We start from the raw sequence: 20,164 nt of genomic DNA on the forward strand, positions 1-20,164 counted from the left end.
GTGGCTTAGGCTTCCCTGGGAGTGGGTCAGTCCCTGCAAGGCAGCAGCTGGACATTGCAAGCCATGCAAGCCAAGGAGAGGACGCTGAGGCTCCAGTTCGGGAACCGGATCGAGGCCCTTTGTGTGGTGGGATCCAGCCTCTCCACAGATGTCTATGGGTGAGACCACAGAGGGAGACACCCCCCCCCCCCCACTTTGCAAAAAAAAAAAAAAGGGACGCGGCCCCTTTAAGAAGGAAAACTTTTACATTGTTGCTCTGCATTGTTGCTTTCTTGAGGAAGTGGGGTTTCCCCCTCCATTGCTTTGCAGCAGATCCCTTATTTTATATACATTTTATATACAGCAATCTAACATCTATGTATGTATCTCCATAGCTATCTATCTATCTATCTATCTTCTGGGGTTGGACTAAAGGACCTTTGGGGGACCCCTTACAACTCTGGGATCCTTCCTATCTATCTATCTCTATCTACCTATCTTCAGGCGCTGGGCTGGATGGCCTTTGAGGTGCCTCTTCCAACTCTAGGATCTTTCTTATCTCTCTATCTATCTTCTGGGGTTGGACTAGACAGCCTTTGGGGACCCCTTCCCATTCTAGGATCCTTCCTATCTATCTATCTATCTATCTATCTATCAATCAATCAATCAGTCATCTATTTATGTGTCTCTGTATCTATCTTTCCTATCTATCTTCTGAGGTTGGACTAGATGGCCTTTGGGGACCCCTTCAAATTCTAGGATTGTGTCTGTCTATCTATCTACCTATCTACCTATCTATCTATCCATCCATCCATCTAACATCTATGTATGTGTCTCCATATCTATCTATCTATCTATCTGTCTGTCTGTCTGTCTATATCTATCTTGTGGGGTTGGACTAGATGGCCTTTGGGGGACCCTTCCAACTCTAGGATTGTGTCTGTCTGTCTATCTATCTATCTATCTATCTACCTATCCATCCATCCATCCATCTAACATCTATGTATGTGTCTCCATATCTGTCTTTCTATCTATCTATCTGTCTCTATCTATCTTGTGGGGTTGGACTAGATGGCCTTTGGGGGGCCCTTCCAACTCTAGGATCCTTCCTTCCTATCTATATATCCATCTATCTATCTATCTATCATCTATTTATGTGTCTCTCTATCTATCTATCTATCTATCTATCTATCTATTTATGTTCAGGGGTTGGACTAGATGCCCTTTGGGTGCCCCTTCCAACTCTAGGATCCTATCTGTCTGTCTCTCTATTTATCTTTCTCGCTCTCTCTCTCTCTCTCTATTTATGTGTCTCTGTATCTATCTATCTATATATCTATATATTTTCTGGGGTTAGACTAGATGCCTTTGGGTGCCCCTTCCAACTTTAGGATCCTATGTATCTGTCTATCTGTCTATCTATGTGTCTCTCTATTTATTTATTTCTCTTTCTATCTCTCTCTCTCTCTTTTTGTGTCTCTGTATCTATATATCTATTTCAATGGTTCTCAACCTGGGATCCCCAGATGTTTTTGGCCTACAACTCCCAGAAATCTTAGCCAGTTTACCAGCTGTTAGGATTTCTGGGAGTTGAAGGCCAAAAACATTTGGGGACCCCGGGTTGAGAACCACCAATTTATTTATATATTTTCTGGGGTTGGACAAGATGGCCTTTGGGTGCCCCTTCCAACTAGGATCCTATCTATCTATCTATCTATCTATCTATCTCTATATATCTATTTATGTGTCTCTCTATCTATATCTATCTATTTATTTTCAGGGGTTGGACTAGATGGCTTTTGGAGATCCCTTCCAACTCTAGGATCCTATTTATCTATATATCTCTATATATCTATTTATGTGTCTCTCTATCTATATCTATCTATCTATTTATTTTCAGGGGTTGGACTAGATGGCCTTTGGAGATCCCTTCCAACTCTAGGATCCTATCTTTCTATCTGTCTGTCTGTCTGTCTGTCTCTCTATTTATTTATTTACCTATCTATCTATGTGTCTCTGTATCTATCTATCTGTCTGTCTGTCTGTCTGTCTGTCTGTCTCTGTATCTATCTATCTATCTATCTATCTATCTATCTATTTATTTTCAGGGGTTGGCCTAGATGGCCTTTGAGGACCCCTTCCAACTCTAGGATCCTATTTATTTATCTATCTATCTCTATATATCTATTTATGTGTCTCTCTATCTATATCTATCTATTTATTTTCAGGGGTTGGACTAGATGGCCTTTGGAGATCCCTTCCAACTCTAGGATCCTATCTATCTATCTATCTCTATCTATCTATCTATCTATCTATCTATCTCTGTATCTTCATGGGTTGGATAGCCTTTGTGTGCCCCTTCCAACTCTAGGATCCTATCGATCTGTCTTTCTATCTCTGTCTATCTATCTATCTATCTATCTATCTATGTGTCTCTGTATCTATCTATCTATCTATCTATCTATCTATCTATTTCTTTTCAGGGATTGGACTAGAGGGCCTTTGGGGGCCCCTTCCAATTCTAGGATCTTTCCTATATCTATCTTTCCAACTCTAGGATCCTATCTGTCTGTCTGTCTGTCTGTCTGTCTGTCTGTCTATCTATCTATCTATCTATCTTCATGGGTTGGATAGCCTTTGGGTGCCCCTTCAAACTCTAGGATCCTATCTATCTATCTATCTATCTATCTATCTATCTATCTATGTGTCTCTGTATCTATCTACCTATTTGTTTTCACGGGTTGGACTAGATGCCCTTTGGGGCCCCTTCTAACTCTAGGATCCTATCTATCTATCTATCTATCTATCTATCTATCTATCTATCTATCTGTAAGGGTGGACTAGATGCCCTTTGGGGCCCCTTCTAACTCTAGGATCCTATCTATCTATCTATCTATCTATCTATCTATCTATCTGTAAGGGTGGACTAGATGCCCTTTGGGTGCCCCTCCCAGCCTTGCCCTGTCTTCTACATAACGAGCCAAGAACCCTTCCATCGCAGAGCGTGAGGTCTCAATTCCTTCCAGTGCAAGGAGGAGGAGGAGGAGGTTCAGTGGAGTTCAATGGAGATCGAGTGGGTGACTTGTCAGCGGGGGCCTTGCCCAAACCCTCTGAGCCTCTGCCAAGAAGATCCAGAAGAGCCTGGCGGATGTTTGAAATGCCCGTCCGATTGCACGCCCTTGCCTTAGGGTCCCCCATCTGGCCCTGGGATGATTACGAGGGGCTCCGGAGGAAACGCAGAAGGGTCTTCCCTTGATCTAGCCAACGCAAGGCGGGAAGGGGCACCCAGAGGCCATCTAGTCCAAAAAGATAAACAACAAGCATGGCAGAGAGAGAGAGAGAGAGAGATAGATAGATAGATAGATAGATATGTCTATATAAACAGGCAAGCAATAATAATAATATTGTTATTTTGATATTTAATACTATAATAGTATTTTATAATAATAATATTCCGTGTAATTCTAACAACATTTAATCATAAAATAATAATATTCCGTGTAATTTTAATAATAATAATCATAAAATAATATTTCAGGCAGTTTTAATAATATTTCATAATAAAATAATAATGCACTGGGATGACACTGGGATGCCTGTGGTGGAGGAAACACATAAGAGGAATGCTGGGATGCCTGTGGTGGAGGAAACACATAAAAGGAACAGTGGGGTGTCTGTGGTGGAGGAAACACATAAAAGGAACAATGCGGTTCCAGTGGTGGAGGAAATACATAAAAGGAACAGTGGGGTGCCTGTGGTGGAGGAAACGCATAAAAAGAACAGTGGGGTGCCTGTGGTGGAGGAAACACATAAAAGGAACAGTGGGGTGCCTGTGGTGGAGGAAACACATAAAAGGAATGCTGGGGTGCCTGTGGTGGAGGAAACATAAAAGGAACAGTGGGGTGCCTGTGGTGGAGGAAACACATAAAAGGGACACTGGGATGCCTGAGGTGGAGGAAACACATAAAAGGGACACTGGTGTGCCTTTGGTGGAGGAAACACATAAAAGGGACACTGGGGTGCCTGTGGTGGAAGAAACACATAAGAGGAATGCTGGGATGCCTGTGGTGGAGGAAACACACAAAAGGAATAGTGGGGTGCCAGTGGTGAGGAAACGCATAAAAGGAACACTGGGGTGCCTATGATGGAGGAAACGCATAAAAGGAATAGTGGGGTGCCAGTGGTGAGGAAACGCATAAAAGGAACAGTGGGGTTCCTATGATGGAGGAAACGCATAAAAGGAATAGCGGGGTGCCTGTGGTGGAGGAAACACATAAAAGAAATAGCGGGGTGCCTGTGGTGGAGGAAACACATAAAAGGAATAGTGGGGTTCCAGTGGTGGAGGAAATACATAAAGGGAACAGTGGGGTGCCTGTGGTGGAGGAAACACATAAAAGGAATGCTGGGGTGCCTGTGGTGGAGGAAAATGAAAGCCTTCCCATGTGTGGTGTGCAGTGTAGTGTTGGTGGATGGCATTGGCAGGGCTCTCAGTGCATGCTCAGAGACTACTTCAATCTCTCTCCAATCGAAATGCTTGCAAAAAGGGAGCCAAGCGGTCCTTTGCCCATCTCGTTTCCCTTGGTCATCCCTCCGGACAAAAGACAATAATCCCCTTGTAAGCCGTGCTTGACCGTTGCCAAGAGGCCTCTCTTTGCAGCCTTTGTCCATTGTCTCAGTGAGCGGCCGATGCCAGGGACGGGACACCGAGACATTCGCTGACGGTGCCACTGGGACCCCATTGTTGTTGCGGTTTGGACAGGAGTCTGGCCAAATTGACAATTGGGGAGGGCAGTCACAACATTCACAACATTTGCAGAACGTCCCGTTCCTGTTCTGTCTCTATCTGTCTATGTATCTCCCCAATGGAGAGAGTAAGGAACACTGGGGTGCCTGTGGTGGAGGAAACACGTACAATCTAGGATGGAATGCCCCTCCCATATGAAAGCCTTCACTTAGGTGGTTCTCACCAATGGAGAGAGTAAGGAAAGCTGGGGTGCCTGTGGTGGAGGAAACACGTACAATCTAGAATGGAATGCCCCCCTTTCTATGTATCTCACCAATGGAGAGAGTAAGGAACACTGGGGTGCCTGTGGTGGAGGAAACACGTAAAATCTAGGATGGAATGCCCCTCCATATGAAAGCCTTCACTTAGGTGGCTCTCAGAAATGGAGAGAGTAAGGAACACTGGGATGCCTTGGGGGAGGAAACACGTACAATCTAGGATGGAATGCCCCCCCCTTCTATGTATCTCACCAATGGAGAGAGTAAGGAACACTGGGATGCCTGTGGTGGAGGAAACGCATAAAATCTAGGATGCAATACCCAGTCCATATGAAAGCCTTCACTTAGGTGGCTCTCACCAATGGAGAGAGTTAGGAACACTGGGATGCCTGTGGTGGAGGAAACGCGTAAAATCTAGGACGGAATGCCCCCCCCCATATGAAAGCCTTCACTTAGATGGCTCTCACCAACCAATGGAGAGAGTAAGGAACACTGGGGTGCCTGTGGTGGAGGAAACACATAAAATCTAGGATGGAATGCCCCCCCCCCAATATGAAAGCTTTCACTTAGGTGACTCTCACCAATGGAGAGAGTAAGGAACACTGAGATGCCTGTGGTGGAGGAAACACGTAAAATCTAGGATGGAATGCCCCCCCCCAATATGAAAGCCTTCACTTAGGTGGCTCTCACCAATGGAGAGAGTAAGGAACACTGGGATGCCTGTGGTGGAGGAAACGTGTAAAATCTAGGATGGAATGCTCCCCCCCCCCATATGAAAGTCTTCTCTTGGGTGGCTCTCACCAATGGAGAGAGTAAGGAACACTGGGATGCCTGTGGTGGAGGAAACACATAAAATCTAGGATGCAATACCCACTCCATATGAAAGCCTTCATTTAGGTGGTTCTCACCAATGGAGAGAGTAAGGAACACTGGGATACCTTGGGGGAGGAAACGCATAAAATCTAAGATGGAATGCCCCCCATATGAAAACGTTCACTTAGGTGGCTCTCACCAATGGAGAGAGTAAGGAACACTGGGATGCCTGTGGTGGAGGAAGGGGCCTTTGGGGGCTCCTTCCAACTAGGATGTTTCCTAGATATCTCTATCTTTAGGGATGGGTCTAGATGGCCTTTGGGGGCCCCTTCCAACACTAGGATCCTTCCTATCTATCTGTGTGTATTCAAGGGTTGGACTGGATGGCCTTTGGGTGCCCCTTCCAACTCTTGCTCTTCTTCGGTCCTCTCCTTCCTTTGGCAGCGCGGCCCCGGCCGAGGCGGTCACGTTCAGCGTGAAGCACACGGATGGCGTGGACGTGGAGGTGGTGTCCGGCGGTCAAGCGGAGGTGGCCCCCTCGGACGGAGGGAAGCGGTGGCCACTCGACCCCAAGACCACCCTCCGCATCCAGATGACCCGCCCCAGCACAGAGGCCAACGACAACAAGGTGAGCCGGGAATGGCCGCGGCGTCCTCGAATGACCCCGGCCATCATTCATTGTGTTTCATTCAACTGGACGTCACTGGAACTGCTTTCTCCTTTCTCCAGCTCTGGGAGGAAGGTTCTGTGTCTCCATTGCAACACTCTTTTTCTTCCTCCCTTCCTTCTCTCTTTTTTGCCCTTCCTTCCTTCCTTTTCTCCAATTTCCACCTTTGCAAACGTTGTTGTTGTTGTTGTTGTTGTTGTTGTTGTGATAGGTTCACCTCCCTCTCCTTCCCTCCCCTTAGGTGACCATTGGATATTTTGGGGAAAACGGAAAGCACCCCATTGACCAAGCCGGGGTTTTCCTGACTGCCATCTGTGAGTTTGTTTCAGTACTATGTTACATATACTATAAATATGACAAGCAAACTATGGTTTGTTACATATATTATAAGTGGCATAAGAAGCAAAGTATAGTTTGTTACTTATACTAGAAATACCATGACAAGCAAACTATGGTTACTCTGGTTTGTTGACAAGCAAACTATGAGTTGTTACTATGGTTTATTGACAAGCAAACCGTGGTTTGTTACTCTGTGTTGACAAGCAAACTATGAGTTGTTACTTTGGCTTATTGACAAGAAAACTGTGGTTACTCTGTGCTGCCAAGCAAGCTATGAGTTGTTACTATGTTTGTTGATAATCAAACTATGAGTTGTTACAATGGTTTGTTGACAAGCAAACTATGAGTTGCTACTATGGCTTATTGACAAGAAAACTGTGGTGTGTTACTATGATTTATTGACAAGCAAACTGTGGTTTGTTACTATGTGTTGACAAGCAAACTATGAGTTGTTACTATGTTTGTTGATAATCAAACTATGAGTTGTTATTATGGTTTTTTGACAAGCAAACTATGAGTTGTTACTATGGTTTATTGACAAGCAAACTTTGGTTTGTTACTCTGGTTTGTTGACAAGCAAACTATGTGTTGTTACTGTGGTGTGTTGACAAGCAAACTATGAGTTGTTACTATGGTTTGTTGACAAGCAAACTGTGGTTTGTTACTATGGTTTGTTGACAAGCAAACTGTGGTTTGTTACTCTGGTTTGTTGACAAGCAAACTATGAGTTGTTACTATGGTTTACTGACAAGAAAACTGTGAATTGTTACTCTGGTTTGTTAACAAAGTATGAGTTGTTACTATGGTTTATTGACAAGCAAACTGTGGTTTGTTACTCTGGTTTGTTGACAGTCAAACTATGAGTTGTTACTATGCTTTGTTGACAAGCAAACTGGTTTATTACTATGGTTTGTTGACAAGCAAACTGTGGTTTGTTATTGACAATCAAACTGGGTTGTTACTATGATTTATTGACAAGCAAACTGTGGTTTGTTACTCTGGTTTGTTGACAAGCAAACTATGAGTTGTTACTATGGTTTATTGACAAGAAAACTGTGAATTGTTACTCTGGTTTGTTGACAAGCAAACTATGAGTTGTTACTATGGTTTCCTGATAAGCAAACTATGAATTGTTAATATGGTTTATTGACAAGAAAACTGTGGTTTGTTACTCTGGTTTGTTGACAAGCAAACTATGAGTTGTTACTATGGTTTATTGACAAGCAAACTGTGGTTACTCTGGTTTGTTGACAAGCAAACTATGAGTTGTTACTATGGATTATTGACAAGAAAACTGTGGTTTGTTACTCTGGTTTGTTGACAAGCAAACTATGGGTTGTTACTTGTATAAATGCCATGACAAGCAAACTATGGTTTGTTACTTGTACTATAAATACTACGAGAAGCAAACTATGGTTTGCTTCTTGTTCTATAAATACCACAAGAAGCAAACTATGGTTTGGTTTGTTCTATAAATATAATAACAAGCAAACTGTGTTTTCTTACTTGTACTATGAATACCATGACAAGCAAACTAGAGTTTGTTACTTGTACGATCAATGCCATGACAAGCAAACTATGGTTTGTTACTTGTACTGTAAATACCATGAGAAGCAAACTATGGTTTGTTCCTTGTACTATAAATACCACGAGAAGCAAACTATGGTTTGTTTTGTTCTATAAATATAACAAGCAAACTGTGTTTTCTTACTTGTACTATAAATACCATGAGAAGCAAACTAGTTGGTTACTTGTGCTTTAATTGCCATGACAACCAAACTATGGTTTGTTACTTGTACTATAAATACCACGAGAAGCAAACTAGGGTTTGTTACTTGTACTATAAGTGCCATGACAAGCAAACTATGGTTCTCCGTAGCCATTTCCCTGGATGTCGACGCGGACCGGGACGGAGTGGTGGAGAAGAACCATCCAAAGAAGGTAAATACGGCCATTGTGTTGCCCTCGTGGCACATGCAATAAAGCCACAAAATTGGGGTGGGAGGACCACAATTCACAACGTTCTTAAGGCGGAGGAAGGGCCGGCGAAGGGTCAGCCGAGGTGCCTGCCGTTGCGTTTACAAGGAACTCTCCCTCCCGGCCTTTCTCCGGGAAAAAGGACCCCGGGTGCCCCGTATGGCCTTGCGCAGAGCGCATACCTTGGCACTCCTCCGGGCATTGCTTCTGGCCTCCCTGCTGAGATGAGGCTCTGCTCCGCTTTTACTCCGAGGACAGGCCGCTCCCTCTAGAGCTTGCCTTCAAGGCGCATAACGAATTTGGGATTTACGACCATCGGTTTGGGTGGCTCTGCCAGCGACTCCTTGGAACCCCGTCCCTGATTTACGGCCGCCTTGACCGGTTGGACATTGAGATCCCTTCTGCCTTTCAGGTTGAGAGTAGGACACACGGCCATGGGGAAGCAAACTATGACTCTATATACTACCTACACTATAATATTGTAATATATGTCTTTAAATCTTAGTTCTGTTTCTTATGTCTGAGTATGTGCCAATTTCCTGGTAGGAAAGGGTTAAGGGAGAGGCAGTGGGCAAGTTCGTGCAAATTCCACACCAAGGGAGAGAGTCAGGAACACTGGGGTGTCTGTGGTGGAGGAAACACATAAAAGAAACGCTGAGGTGCCTGTGGTGGAGGAAACACATAAAAGGAACACTGGGGTGCCTGTGGTGGAGGAAACACATCAAATGAACACTTGGGTGCCTGAGGTGGAGGAAACACATCAAATGAACACTGGGGAGCCTGTGGTGGAGGAAACACATGAAAGGAACATTGGGGTGTCTGTGGTGGAGGAAACACATAAAAGGAATACTAGGACGCCTGTGGTGGAAGAAACACACGAAAGGAACATTGGGGTGTCTGTGGTGGAGGAAAGGAACATTGGGATGCCTGTGGTTGAGGAAACATGTAAAAGGAACACTGGGGTGCCTGTGGTGGAGGAAACACATAAAAGGGACACTGGGTGGTGGAGGAAACACATAAAATGATCACTGGGGTGCCTGTGGTGAAAGAAACGCATAAAAGGAACACTGGGGTGCCTGTGATGGAATAAACACATTAAAGGGACACTGGGATGCCTGTGGTGGAGGAAACACATAAAAGGAACACTGGGAATCCTGTGGTGGAGGAAACACATAAAAGGGATACTGGGGTGCCTGTAGTGGAGGAAACATATAAAAGGGACACTGGGATGCCTGTGGTGGGGAAACACATAAAAGGAACACTGGGGTGCCTGTGGTGGAGGAAACACATAAAAGGGACACTGAGGTGCTTGTGGTGGAGGAAACACATAAAATGAACACTGGGGTGCCTGTGGTGGAGGAAATGTATAAAAGGGACACTGGGGTGCCTGTGGTGGAGGAAACACATAAAATCTAGGATGGAATGGTGTCAGTGAACAATGTTCTACCAGTTTCTTCCACAAACACAATACTGCCCACCACCCAAGTAAAGGCTTTCATACGAGGACCATTTCATGCTAGATTTTAGTTTTCCTCCACCACAGGCATCCCAGTGTTTGTTTCTCTGTCTCCATTGGTGTGGAATTTGCATGATCCCGCCCATTGCCCCTCCCTTAACCCTTTCCTACCAGGAAACTGGCAGGACTCTTGTGTATGTTATATTGTAATATATCTTGTAATATAATAATAATAATAGTAATAATAATCGTAATATCCTAAAGTTGGAAGGGAACCCCAAGGGCCATCCAGTCCAACCCTCATCTGATATAAAGGGAGACACCATCTGATCCCTCCCAACAGATGGTCATCCAAGCTCTAATAATAATAATAATAATAATAATAGTAATAATAATAATAATAGAATCCTGGAGTCGGAAGGGAACTCCAGAGGCCATCCAGCCTCTGCTTAATCGCAATGGTCATCATAACAATGGGTTGCTGTGCTTGCAGGGCACATGGGCGTGGGGCCCGGAGGGTCAAGGGGCCATCCTGCTGGTCAACTGCGACAAGGAGAACCCTTTCTCCACCACCGAAGACTGCCAGGACGACAAAGTCTTCTCCAAGGAAGGTAGGCTTGCATGCTTCTCGCCTGGAGCTTGGGAAGGTTGCACATGTTTTCCAGCCTAACATCTCCTTCTGCCTCCCAGACTTGGAGGACATGTCACGCATGATGCTGCGCACGCAAGGGCCCCAACGCCTCCCCGCTGGGTACGAGATGGTCCTCTACATTCCCGCCTCCGATGCAGACAATGTCGGGGTCTTTTACCTGCAAAGTAAGCGGCTCGTCTCTCCTAAGACCTCCCCTGTTACATGCCTCGCTATAGGGCACGGGCTTGCAAACTTTGCAAGAGTTTGCAAACTTTGCCAGTTCTGTCTTTTCATAATAATAATAATAATAATAATAATAATAACAACAACAATATGTAGGCAGGATATTATGAAAAGATGGAACTGGCACAGTTTGCAAACTCTTGCAAAGTTTGCAAACCCTACATATTTATTATTATTATTATTATTATTATTATTATTATTACTATTATATGCTGGGTTTGCAAACTTTGCAAGAGATTGCAAACTGTGCCAGTTCCATCTTCTCATAATATCCTGCCAACATTATTATTATTATTATTATTATTATTAAGAGTTTGCAAACTTTGCCAGTTCTGTCTTTTCATAATAATAATAATAATAATAATAATAATAACAACAACAACAATATGTAGGCAGGATATTATAAAAAGATGGAACTGGCACAGTTTGCAAACTCTTGCAAAGTTTGTAAACCCAGCCAATAATAATAATAACAACAACAACAACAACAACAATATGTAGGCAGGATATTATGAAAAGATGGAACTGGCACAGTTTGCAAACTCTTGCAAACCCTACATATTTATTATTTTTATTTTATTTTATTTTATGCTGGGTTTGGAAACTTTACAAGAGTTTGCAAACTGTGCCAGTTCCGTCTTTTCATAATATCCTGCCAACATTATTATTATTATTATTATTATTATTATTATTATTATTATATGCTGGGTTTGCAAACTTTGCAAGATTTTGCAAACTTTGCCAGTTTTGTCTTTTCATAATATCCTGCCAACATTATTATTATTATTATTATTATTATTATTATTATTATATGCTGGGTTTGCAAACTTTGCAAGAGTTTGCAAATTTTGCCAGTTCCGTCTTTTCATAATATCCTGCCAACATTATTATTATTATTATTATTATTATTATTATTTGCGTTGTTTGCAAACTTTGCCAGTTCCATCTTCCCATAATATCCTGTCATCATCATCATCTGCTGGGTTTGCAAACTTTGCCAGTTCCATCTTTTCATAATATCCTGCCAACATTATTATTATTATTATTATTATTATTATTATTATTTGCTGGGTTTGCAAACCTTGCAAGAGTTTGCCAACTTTGCCAGTTCTGTCTTTTCATAATATCCTGCCAACATTATTATTATTATATTATTATTATTATTATTATTATTATTATAATAATATGCTGGGTTTACAAACTTTGCAAGACTTTGCAAACTTTGCCAGTTCCGTCTTTTCAGAATATCCTGCCTAAATAATAATAATAATAATTATTATTATTATTATTATTATTATTATTATTATTATTAAGTGAGTTTGCAAACTTTGCCAGTTCCGTCTTTTCAGAATATCCTGCCTAAATATTTATTATTATTATTATATTATTATTATATACTGGGTTTGGAAACTTTGCAAGAGTTTGCAAACTGTGCCAGTTCCATCTTTTCATAATATCCTGCCTACATATTTATTATTATTATTATTATTATTACTATTATATGCTGGGTTTGCAAACTTTGCAAGAGTGTGCAAACTGTGCCAGTTCCATCTTCTCATAATATTCTGCCAACATTATTATTATTACTATATTATTATTATTATTATTATTATTATTATTATATAATATGCTGGGTTTGCAAACTTTGCCAGTTCCATCTTTCATAATATCCTGCCTACATATTTTTTATTATTATTATTGTTATTATTATTATCATTATTATTATTATTATTATTATTTTATGCTGTGCCAGTTACGTCTTCTCATAATATCCTACCATCATCATCATTATTATTATTATTATATGCTGGGTTTGCAAACTTTGCAAGAGTTTGCAAACTGTGCCAGTTCCATCTTCTCATAATATATTGCCAGCATTATTATTATTATTATTATTATTATTATATGCTGGGTTTGCAAACTTTGCAAGAGTTTGCAAACTTTGCCAGTTCTGTCTTTTCATAATATCCTGCCAACATTATTATTATTATTATTATTATTATTATTATGCCGGGTTTGCAAACTTTGCAAGAGTTTGCAAACTGTGCCAGTTTTGTCTTTTCATAATATCCTGCCCACATTATTATTATTATTATTATTATATTATTATTATTATTATATGCTGGGTTTGCAAACTGTGCCAGTTCCGTCTTTTCATAATATCCTGCCAACATTATTATTATTATTATTATTATTATTATTATTATTATTATATTCTGGGTTTGCAAACTTTGCAAGATTTTGCAAACTTTGCCAGTTTTGTCTTTTCATAATATCCTGCCAACATTATTATTATTATTATTATTATTATTATTATACTCTGGGTTTGCAAACTTTGCAAGATTTTGCAAACTTTGCCAGTTTTGTCTTTTCATAATATCCTGCCATTATTATTATTATTATTATTATTATTATTATTATTATGCTGCGTTTGCAATATTTGCAAGAGTTTGCAAACTGTGCCAATTACATCTCATAATATCCTGCCATCATCATCATCATTATACTGAGTTTGCAGACTTTGCAAATTTTGCCAGTCCCGTCTTTTCATAATATCCTGCCTACATATATTTTATTATTATTATTATTATTATTATTATTATTATTATTATTATTATTATTATTATTATTTTATGCTGGGTTTGCAAACTTTGCAAGAGTTTGCCAACTTTTCCAGTTCCATCTTCTCATAATATCCTGCCAACATTATTATTATATTATTATTATTATTATATTGCAAACTTTTCCAGTTACCTCTTCCCATAATATCCTGCCAACATCATCATCGTCATCATCATTATTTCCCATATTACTTGTATTGTGAAGATATGGGGAAGGGAAGGGTCCAAGGGAGTGTCTTTCCTGGAAGTTCTGCCCTTCCTTTTCCTTTCTTTAGACCCCTTTTTCGGCCAGCGCTACATCCACATCCTGGGCCGGAGGAAACTCTTCCACGTGGTAAAATACACGGGTGGCTCAGCCGAGCTGGAATTTTTCGTGGAGGGACTTCGGTTTCCGGATGAGACCTTCAATGGAGTGGTCACCATCCACGTCAGTCTCTTGGAAGCCCTGGCCGAGGTGGATTATTTTTATTGTATTTATTATTACTAATATTACAATTATTATATTTTATTATTATTCTACTACTATTATATAATAATGTTATTATAATGTTATTTTTTTATCATAATAATAATTATTATTATTTAGCTGGGTTTGCAAACTTTGCAAGAGTTTGCAAACTGTGCCAATTACATCTCATAATATCCTGCCAGCATCATCATCATCATTATTATGCTGAGTTTGCAATCCATCTTCTCATAATATCCTACCAAAATCATCATCATCATCATCATCATCATTATTATTATTATTATTATTATTAGTTTATCTCTTCTCATAATATCCTGTCAACATTATTATTATTAGTTTGCAAACTTTGCAAGAGTTTGCAAACTGTGCCAGTTACATCTTCCCATAATATCCTGTCAACATTTATTATTATTATTATTATTATTATTAGTTTATCTCTTCTCATATATTATTATTATTATTATTACTATTATTACTATTATTATTATTATTTAGCTGGGTTTGCAAACTTTGCAAGAGTTTGCAAACTGTGCCAGTTACATCTTCTCATAATATCCTGTCAACATTATTATTATTATTATTATTAGTTTATCTCTTCTCATAATATCCTGTCAACATTATTATTATTAGTTTGCAAACTTTGCAAGAGTTTGCAAACTGTGCCAGTTACATCTTCCCATAATATCCTGTCAACATTATTATTATTATTTTATCTCTTCTCATAATAACCTGTCATTATTATTATTATTATTATTATTATTATTATTATTATTATTATTATTTAGCTGGGTTTGCAAACTGTGCCAGTTCCATCTTCTCATAATATCCTGTCAACATTATTATTATTATTATTATTAGCTTATCTCTTCTCATAATAACCTGTCAATATTATTATTATTATTATTATTATTAGTTTACAAACTTGGCAAGAGTTTGCAAACTTTGCAAGAGTTTGCAAACTGTGCCAGTTACCTCTTCTCATAATATCCTGTCAACATTATTATTATTATTATTATTATTATTATTATTATTATTATTATTAGTTTATCTCTTCTCATAATATCCTGCTATTATTATTATTATTATTATTATTATTATTATTATTTAGCTGGCTTTGCAAATTTTGCAAGAGTTTGCAAACTGTGCCAGTTACATCTTCCCATAATATCCTGTCAACATTATTATTATTATTATTTTATCTCTTCTCATAATAACCTGTCATTATTATTATTAGTTTACAAACTTTGCAAGAGTTTGCAAACTTTGCCAGTTATCTCTTCTTATAATATCGTATTATTATTATTATTATTATTATTATTATTATTATTATTATTATTTAGCTGGGTTTGCAAACTTTGCAAGAGTTTGCAAACTGCCAGTTACACCTTCTCATAATATCCTGTCAACATTATTATTGTTATTATTATTATTATTATTATTATTATTATTAGTTTATCTCTTCTCATAATAACCTGTCAATATTATTATTATTATTAGTTTACAAACTTGGCAAGAGTTTGCAAACTTTGCAGGAGTTTGCAAACTGTGCCAGTTACCTCTTCTCATAATATCCTGTCAACATTATTATTATTATTATTGTTATTATTATTATTATTAGTTTATCTCCTCATAATCACCTGTCAATATTATTATTTACAAACTTTGCAAGAGTTTGCAAACTGTGCCAGTTACATCTTCTCATAATATCCTGTCAACATTATTATTATTATTATTATTATTAGTTTATCTCCTCATAATCACCTGTCAATATTATTATTTACAAACTTTGCAAGAGTTTGCAAACTGTGCCAGTTACCTCTTCTCATAATATCCTGTCAACATTATTATTATTATTATTATTATAATTATTATTATTAGTTTATCTCCTCATAATCACCTGTCAATATTATTATTTACAAACTTTGCAAGAGTTTGCAAACTGTGCCAGTTACCTCTTCTCATAATATCCTGTCAACATTATTATTATTATTATTATTGTTATTATTATTATTATTAGTTTATCTCCTCATAATCACCTGTCAATATTATTATTTACAAACTTTGCAGGAGTTTGCAAACTGTGCCAGTTACATCTTCTCATAATATCCTGTCAATATTATTATTATTATTATTATTATTATTATTATTATTATTAGTTTACAAACTGTGCAAGAGTTTGCAAACTTTGCCAGTGGCGTCTTCTCATAATATCCAGCCAACATATTATTATTATTATTATTATTATTATTATTATTATTATTAATGGTTATTCCAGGTGTGTTCTCTCTCTTCTTTGGCGCCCGACATGGGGCTGTAACTGCAGACGGAGCTGCTGACGTGGGATTTCGACACATCACTTCGCGCCACTTAATGCGCCCGTTGGCAGCTGGCACCCGGTGGCTTTTCGCTTCTTCTTCTTCCTTCCAAATAAATCGGGACAGAGAAATAAAAGGAACGCGGGCCATTAAGGAAACCCGATGCCTTCCCTTCGCCATCTGTTCGCGGGATTTTTTTCCCCCCTAACTAATTCCTATTCTCTTGGGTCTTTTCCTTTTCCGTAACGTTGGGCCGCCGTCTTGGATTGTCGAAAGCATTCGTGGCCAAATTACTGCAAAAAAATTCACAGCAACTCACGAACTTTTCTGTTTGTAGGGCCTCCCGCAGACCCCGATCTTCACCGATAGCGTGGTCTTCCGGGTGGCGCCGTGGATCATGACCCCGAACACGCTAGCCCCGGTCAACGTCTTCGTCTGCAGGTGGGGAGCCCCGTCAGAAGAAAGGGGAGGCCTTTCCAAAACTAGTGTTGCATTCTGATCATATACCGTACAGACACGCATCTAATGCTCACCTTTTGGGGCTAAATGACCTGGCCAACATTGGGGTGTGCAAAAGATAGGCATCATACAGTCACCTTAGTGCTCAGCCAGAAGCTGCTTCAAGAGATCCTTTGCCTCCCTTTCTTCCTTTTCTTCCTTCCTTCCCTCCTTTCCTTAACGTCCTTCCTTCCCTTTATTCCTTCCTTTCCTCCCTTCTTTTCCATCCTTCCTTCTTTCCCTTCTTTTTCTTTCTTCCTTCTTTCCTTCCCTCCCTTCCTTTCCTTCCTTCTTTCCCTCCCTCCTTTCCTTCCTTCCTTCCTTCCTTCCTTCCTTCCTCCTTTCCCTCCCTCCTTCCCTTCCTTCTTTTTCTTTCTCTTTCCCTCCCTCATTTCCTTCCCTTTTCCTTTTCCTTCTTTTTCTTTCTTTCTTCTTTCCCTTCTTTTTCTTTTCTTCCTTCTTTCCTTCCCTTCCTTCCTTCCTTCTTTCCTTCCTTTTTCTTTCTTCCTTCTTTCCCTCCCTCCTTTCCTTCCCTTCCTTCTTTCCTTCCTTTTTCTTTCTTCCTTCTTTCCCTCCCTCCTTCCCTTCCCTTCCTTCTTTTTCTTTCTTCTTCTTTCCCTCCCTCCTTTACTTCCCTTCCTTCTTTACCTTCTCTTTCTTTCCTCCTTCTTTCCCTCCCTCCTACCCTTCCCTTCCTTCTTTTTATTTCTTCCTTCTTTCCTTCCCTCCCTTCCTCCCTTCTTTTTCTTCCTTCCCTCCCTTCCTTTCCTTCCTTCTTTCCCTTCTTTTTCTTTCTTCCTTCTTTCCCTCCCTCCTTTCCTTTCCTTTCCTTTCCTTTCGTTCCTTCTTTCCCTTTTTTCTTCCTTCTTTCACTCCCTCCTTCCCTCCCTTCTTTTTCTTTCTTCTTCTTTCCCTCCCTCTTTCCTTCCCTTCCTTCCCTTCCTTCTTTCCCTTTTTTCTTTTTTCCTTCTTTCTTTCCCTCCCTCCTTTCCTTCATTCTTTCCCTTCTTTTTCTTCCTTCCTTCTTTCTCTCCCATCTTTCCTTTCCTTCCTTCTTTCCCTTCTTTTTTCTTCCTTCTTTCCCTCTCTCCTTTCCTTCCTTCTCCTCTTCCTTCCTTCCCTCCTTCCCTTTCCTTTCTCTCCCTTCCTTCTTTCTTTCCCTTCCTCATTCCTTGACTTCCTTCCTTCTTTCTCTCCCTCCATTCCTTGACTTCCTTCCCTTCTTCTTCCTCTTCCTTTCCCTCCCTCTCCTTTCTTTCCTTCCCTTTCTTTCTTCTCTCCTTAGTTTTCTCTCCTTCCTTTCTCTTCCCTCCCTCCCTTCTTTCTTTCCTTCCTTTCTTCTTTCCCTCCGTCTGTTCTTTACCTTCCCTCCCTCCCTTCCATCTTTCTCTTTTCTTCCTTCCTTCTTTCCTTCCCTCTCTTCCTTCCTCCCTTCCCTCCCTTCTTTTCCTTCCCTTCCTTATTGGGAATGTTTGCAACCCAGTCTTTTGAAGCCTAACCCTGCTTTCCATCTTATTTCCTCCTTCCGTTTCCCCAGCGTGAAGGACAACTATCTCTTCCTGAAGGAAGTCAAGAACCTGGTCACCAAGGCCAACTGCAAGATGAGCGTCTGCTCGCGGTACATGAACCGCGGGGACCGGTGGATGCAGGTGAGCCATCGGGCAGGGATGTGTTTGTCCCATGTCGTAGAATCCCGGTTGGGACCCCCAAAGGCCATCTAGTCCAGTCGGGTCTTGAAAGCGTCGTTTTCCTCCTTTCCGTCCAGGACGAAATTGAGTTTGGCTACATCCAGGCTCCGCACAAGGGCTTCCCGGTGGTGCTGGACTCGCCCAGGGACGGTGGCCTTCAGGATTACGCTGTCAAGGAGATTCTGGTAAGGAAGTCACCATCCGATTCTTCCTTCTCTCTTTCCTTCCTCCTTCCAGGCTTCGCTTCCTTCCTTCCTTCCCTCTTTCTCCTTCCCTTCCACTCTTTCGTTCTTCCTTCCTCTCTTCCCTCCCTCCTTCCCTTACTTTCCCCTTTGTCCCTCCTTCCTTCCCTTCCACCTTGTCATCCTTCCTTCCATCCCTCTTTCCTCCCTCGCTCCATCTTTCTCCTTCCTTCCTTCCTTCCTTCCTTCCTTCCTTCCTTCCTTCCTTCCTTCCTTCCTTCCACTTTGTCTTCCCTTCCTTCTCTCTTTCCTTTATCCTTCCCTTCCTGCCTTCCATCCTTCTCTTCCTCCCTTTCGTCATTCCTTCTCTTTTGTCTTTCCTTCCTTCCCTCTCTCCCTCTTTCTCCTTCCATTCTCTTTTTCCTTTCTTCCTCTTTCCCTTTCATCCTTCCTTCCCTTTTGTCCCTTTTGTCTTTCCTTCCTTCCCCCTTTCTTCTCTCTCCCTCTTTCTTGATACATCTTTCTCTTCTTCCGTTGTGTCTTTCCTTCCTTCTATTTTTCCCTCTTCCTTCCCTTACTTCCATCCTTCCCTTCCTGCCTTTCATCCTGCCTTCCTTCCCTCTTCCCTCCCCTCTTTCCTCCCTCCTTCCCTTTCCTCCCTCCTTCTCCTTCAATCCTTCCCTTCCCCCTTTTCGTCCCTCCTTACTTTTTCCTTCCTCCTTCCTTCCCTTCCTTCTTTCCTTCCTCTCCTTCCACTTTGTCTTCCCTTCCTTCTCTCTTTCCTTTATCCTTCCCTTCCTGCCTTCCATCCTTCTCTTCCTCCCTTTCGTCATTCCTTCTCTTTTGTCTTTCCTTCCTTCCCTCTCTCCCTCTTTCTCCTTCCATTCTCTTTTTCCTTTCTTCCTCTTTCCCTTTCATCCTTCCTTCCCTTTTGTCCCTTTTGTCTTTCCTTCCTTCCCCCTTTCTTCTCTCTCCCTCTTTCTTGATACATCTTTCTCTTCTTCCGTTGTGTCTTTCCTTCCTTCTATTTTTCCCTCTTCCTTCCCTTACTTCCATCCTTCCCTTCCTGCCTTTCATCCTGCCTTCCTTCCCTCTTCCCTCCCCTCTTTCCTCCCTCCTTCCCTTTCCTCCCTCCTTCTCCTTCAATCCTTCCCTTCCCCCTTTTCGTCCCTCCTTACTTTTTCCTTCCTCCTTCCTTCCCTTCCTTCTTTCCTTCCTCTCCTTTCATCCTTCCTTCCCTTTTGTCTTCCTTTCGTTCCCCCTTTCTTCTCCCTCTTTCTTGTTC

The 20,164-nt window shown here is 40.8% G+C and overlaps 1 protein-coding gene across 1 annotated transcript in view; it reads left to right on the forward strand.

Moving 5' to 3' along the window:
* Window positions 1-20,164, forward strand: part of PADI2 (peptidyl arginine deiminase 2) — a 35,849-nt gene continuing 15,685 nt past the window's right edge. The window contains exons 1-10 of the mRNA XM_060758775.2: window positions 1-158; window positions 6,238-6,421; window positions 6,702-6,774; window positions 8,679-8,740; window positions 10,726-10,843; window positions 10,923-11,048; window positions 14,003-14,181; window positions 16,849-16,952; window positions 18,547-18,658; window positions 18,775-18,882. Coding sequence (XP_060614758.2) covers window positions 64-158; window positions 6,238-6,421; window positions 6,702-6,774; window positions 8,679-8,740; window positions 10,726-10,843; window positions 10,923-11,048; window positions 14,003-14,181; window positions 16,849-16,952; window positions 18,547-18,658; window positions 18,775-18,882 — 1,161 coding nt within the window. The 5' untranslated portion in view covers window positions 1-63. The remainder of the gene's footprint in view (window positions 159-6,237; window positions 6,422-6,701; window positions 6,775-8,678; window positions 8,741-10,725; window positions 10,844-10,922; window positions 11,049-14,002; window positions 14,182-16,848; window positions 16,953-18,546; window positions 18,659-18,774; window positions 18,883-20,164) is intronic.

Source organism: Anolis sagrei, chromosome 13 (genome assembly GCF_037176765.1).
Source record: "Anolis sagrei isolate rAnoSag1 chromosome 13, rAnoSag1.mat, whole genome shotgun sequence".
NCBI classification, from domain to species: domain Eukaryota; kingdom Metazoa; phylum Chordata; class Lepidosauria; order Squamata; family Dactyloidae; genus Anolis; species Anolis sagrei.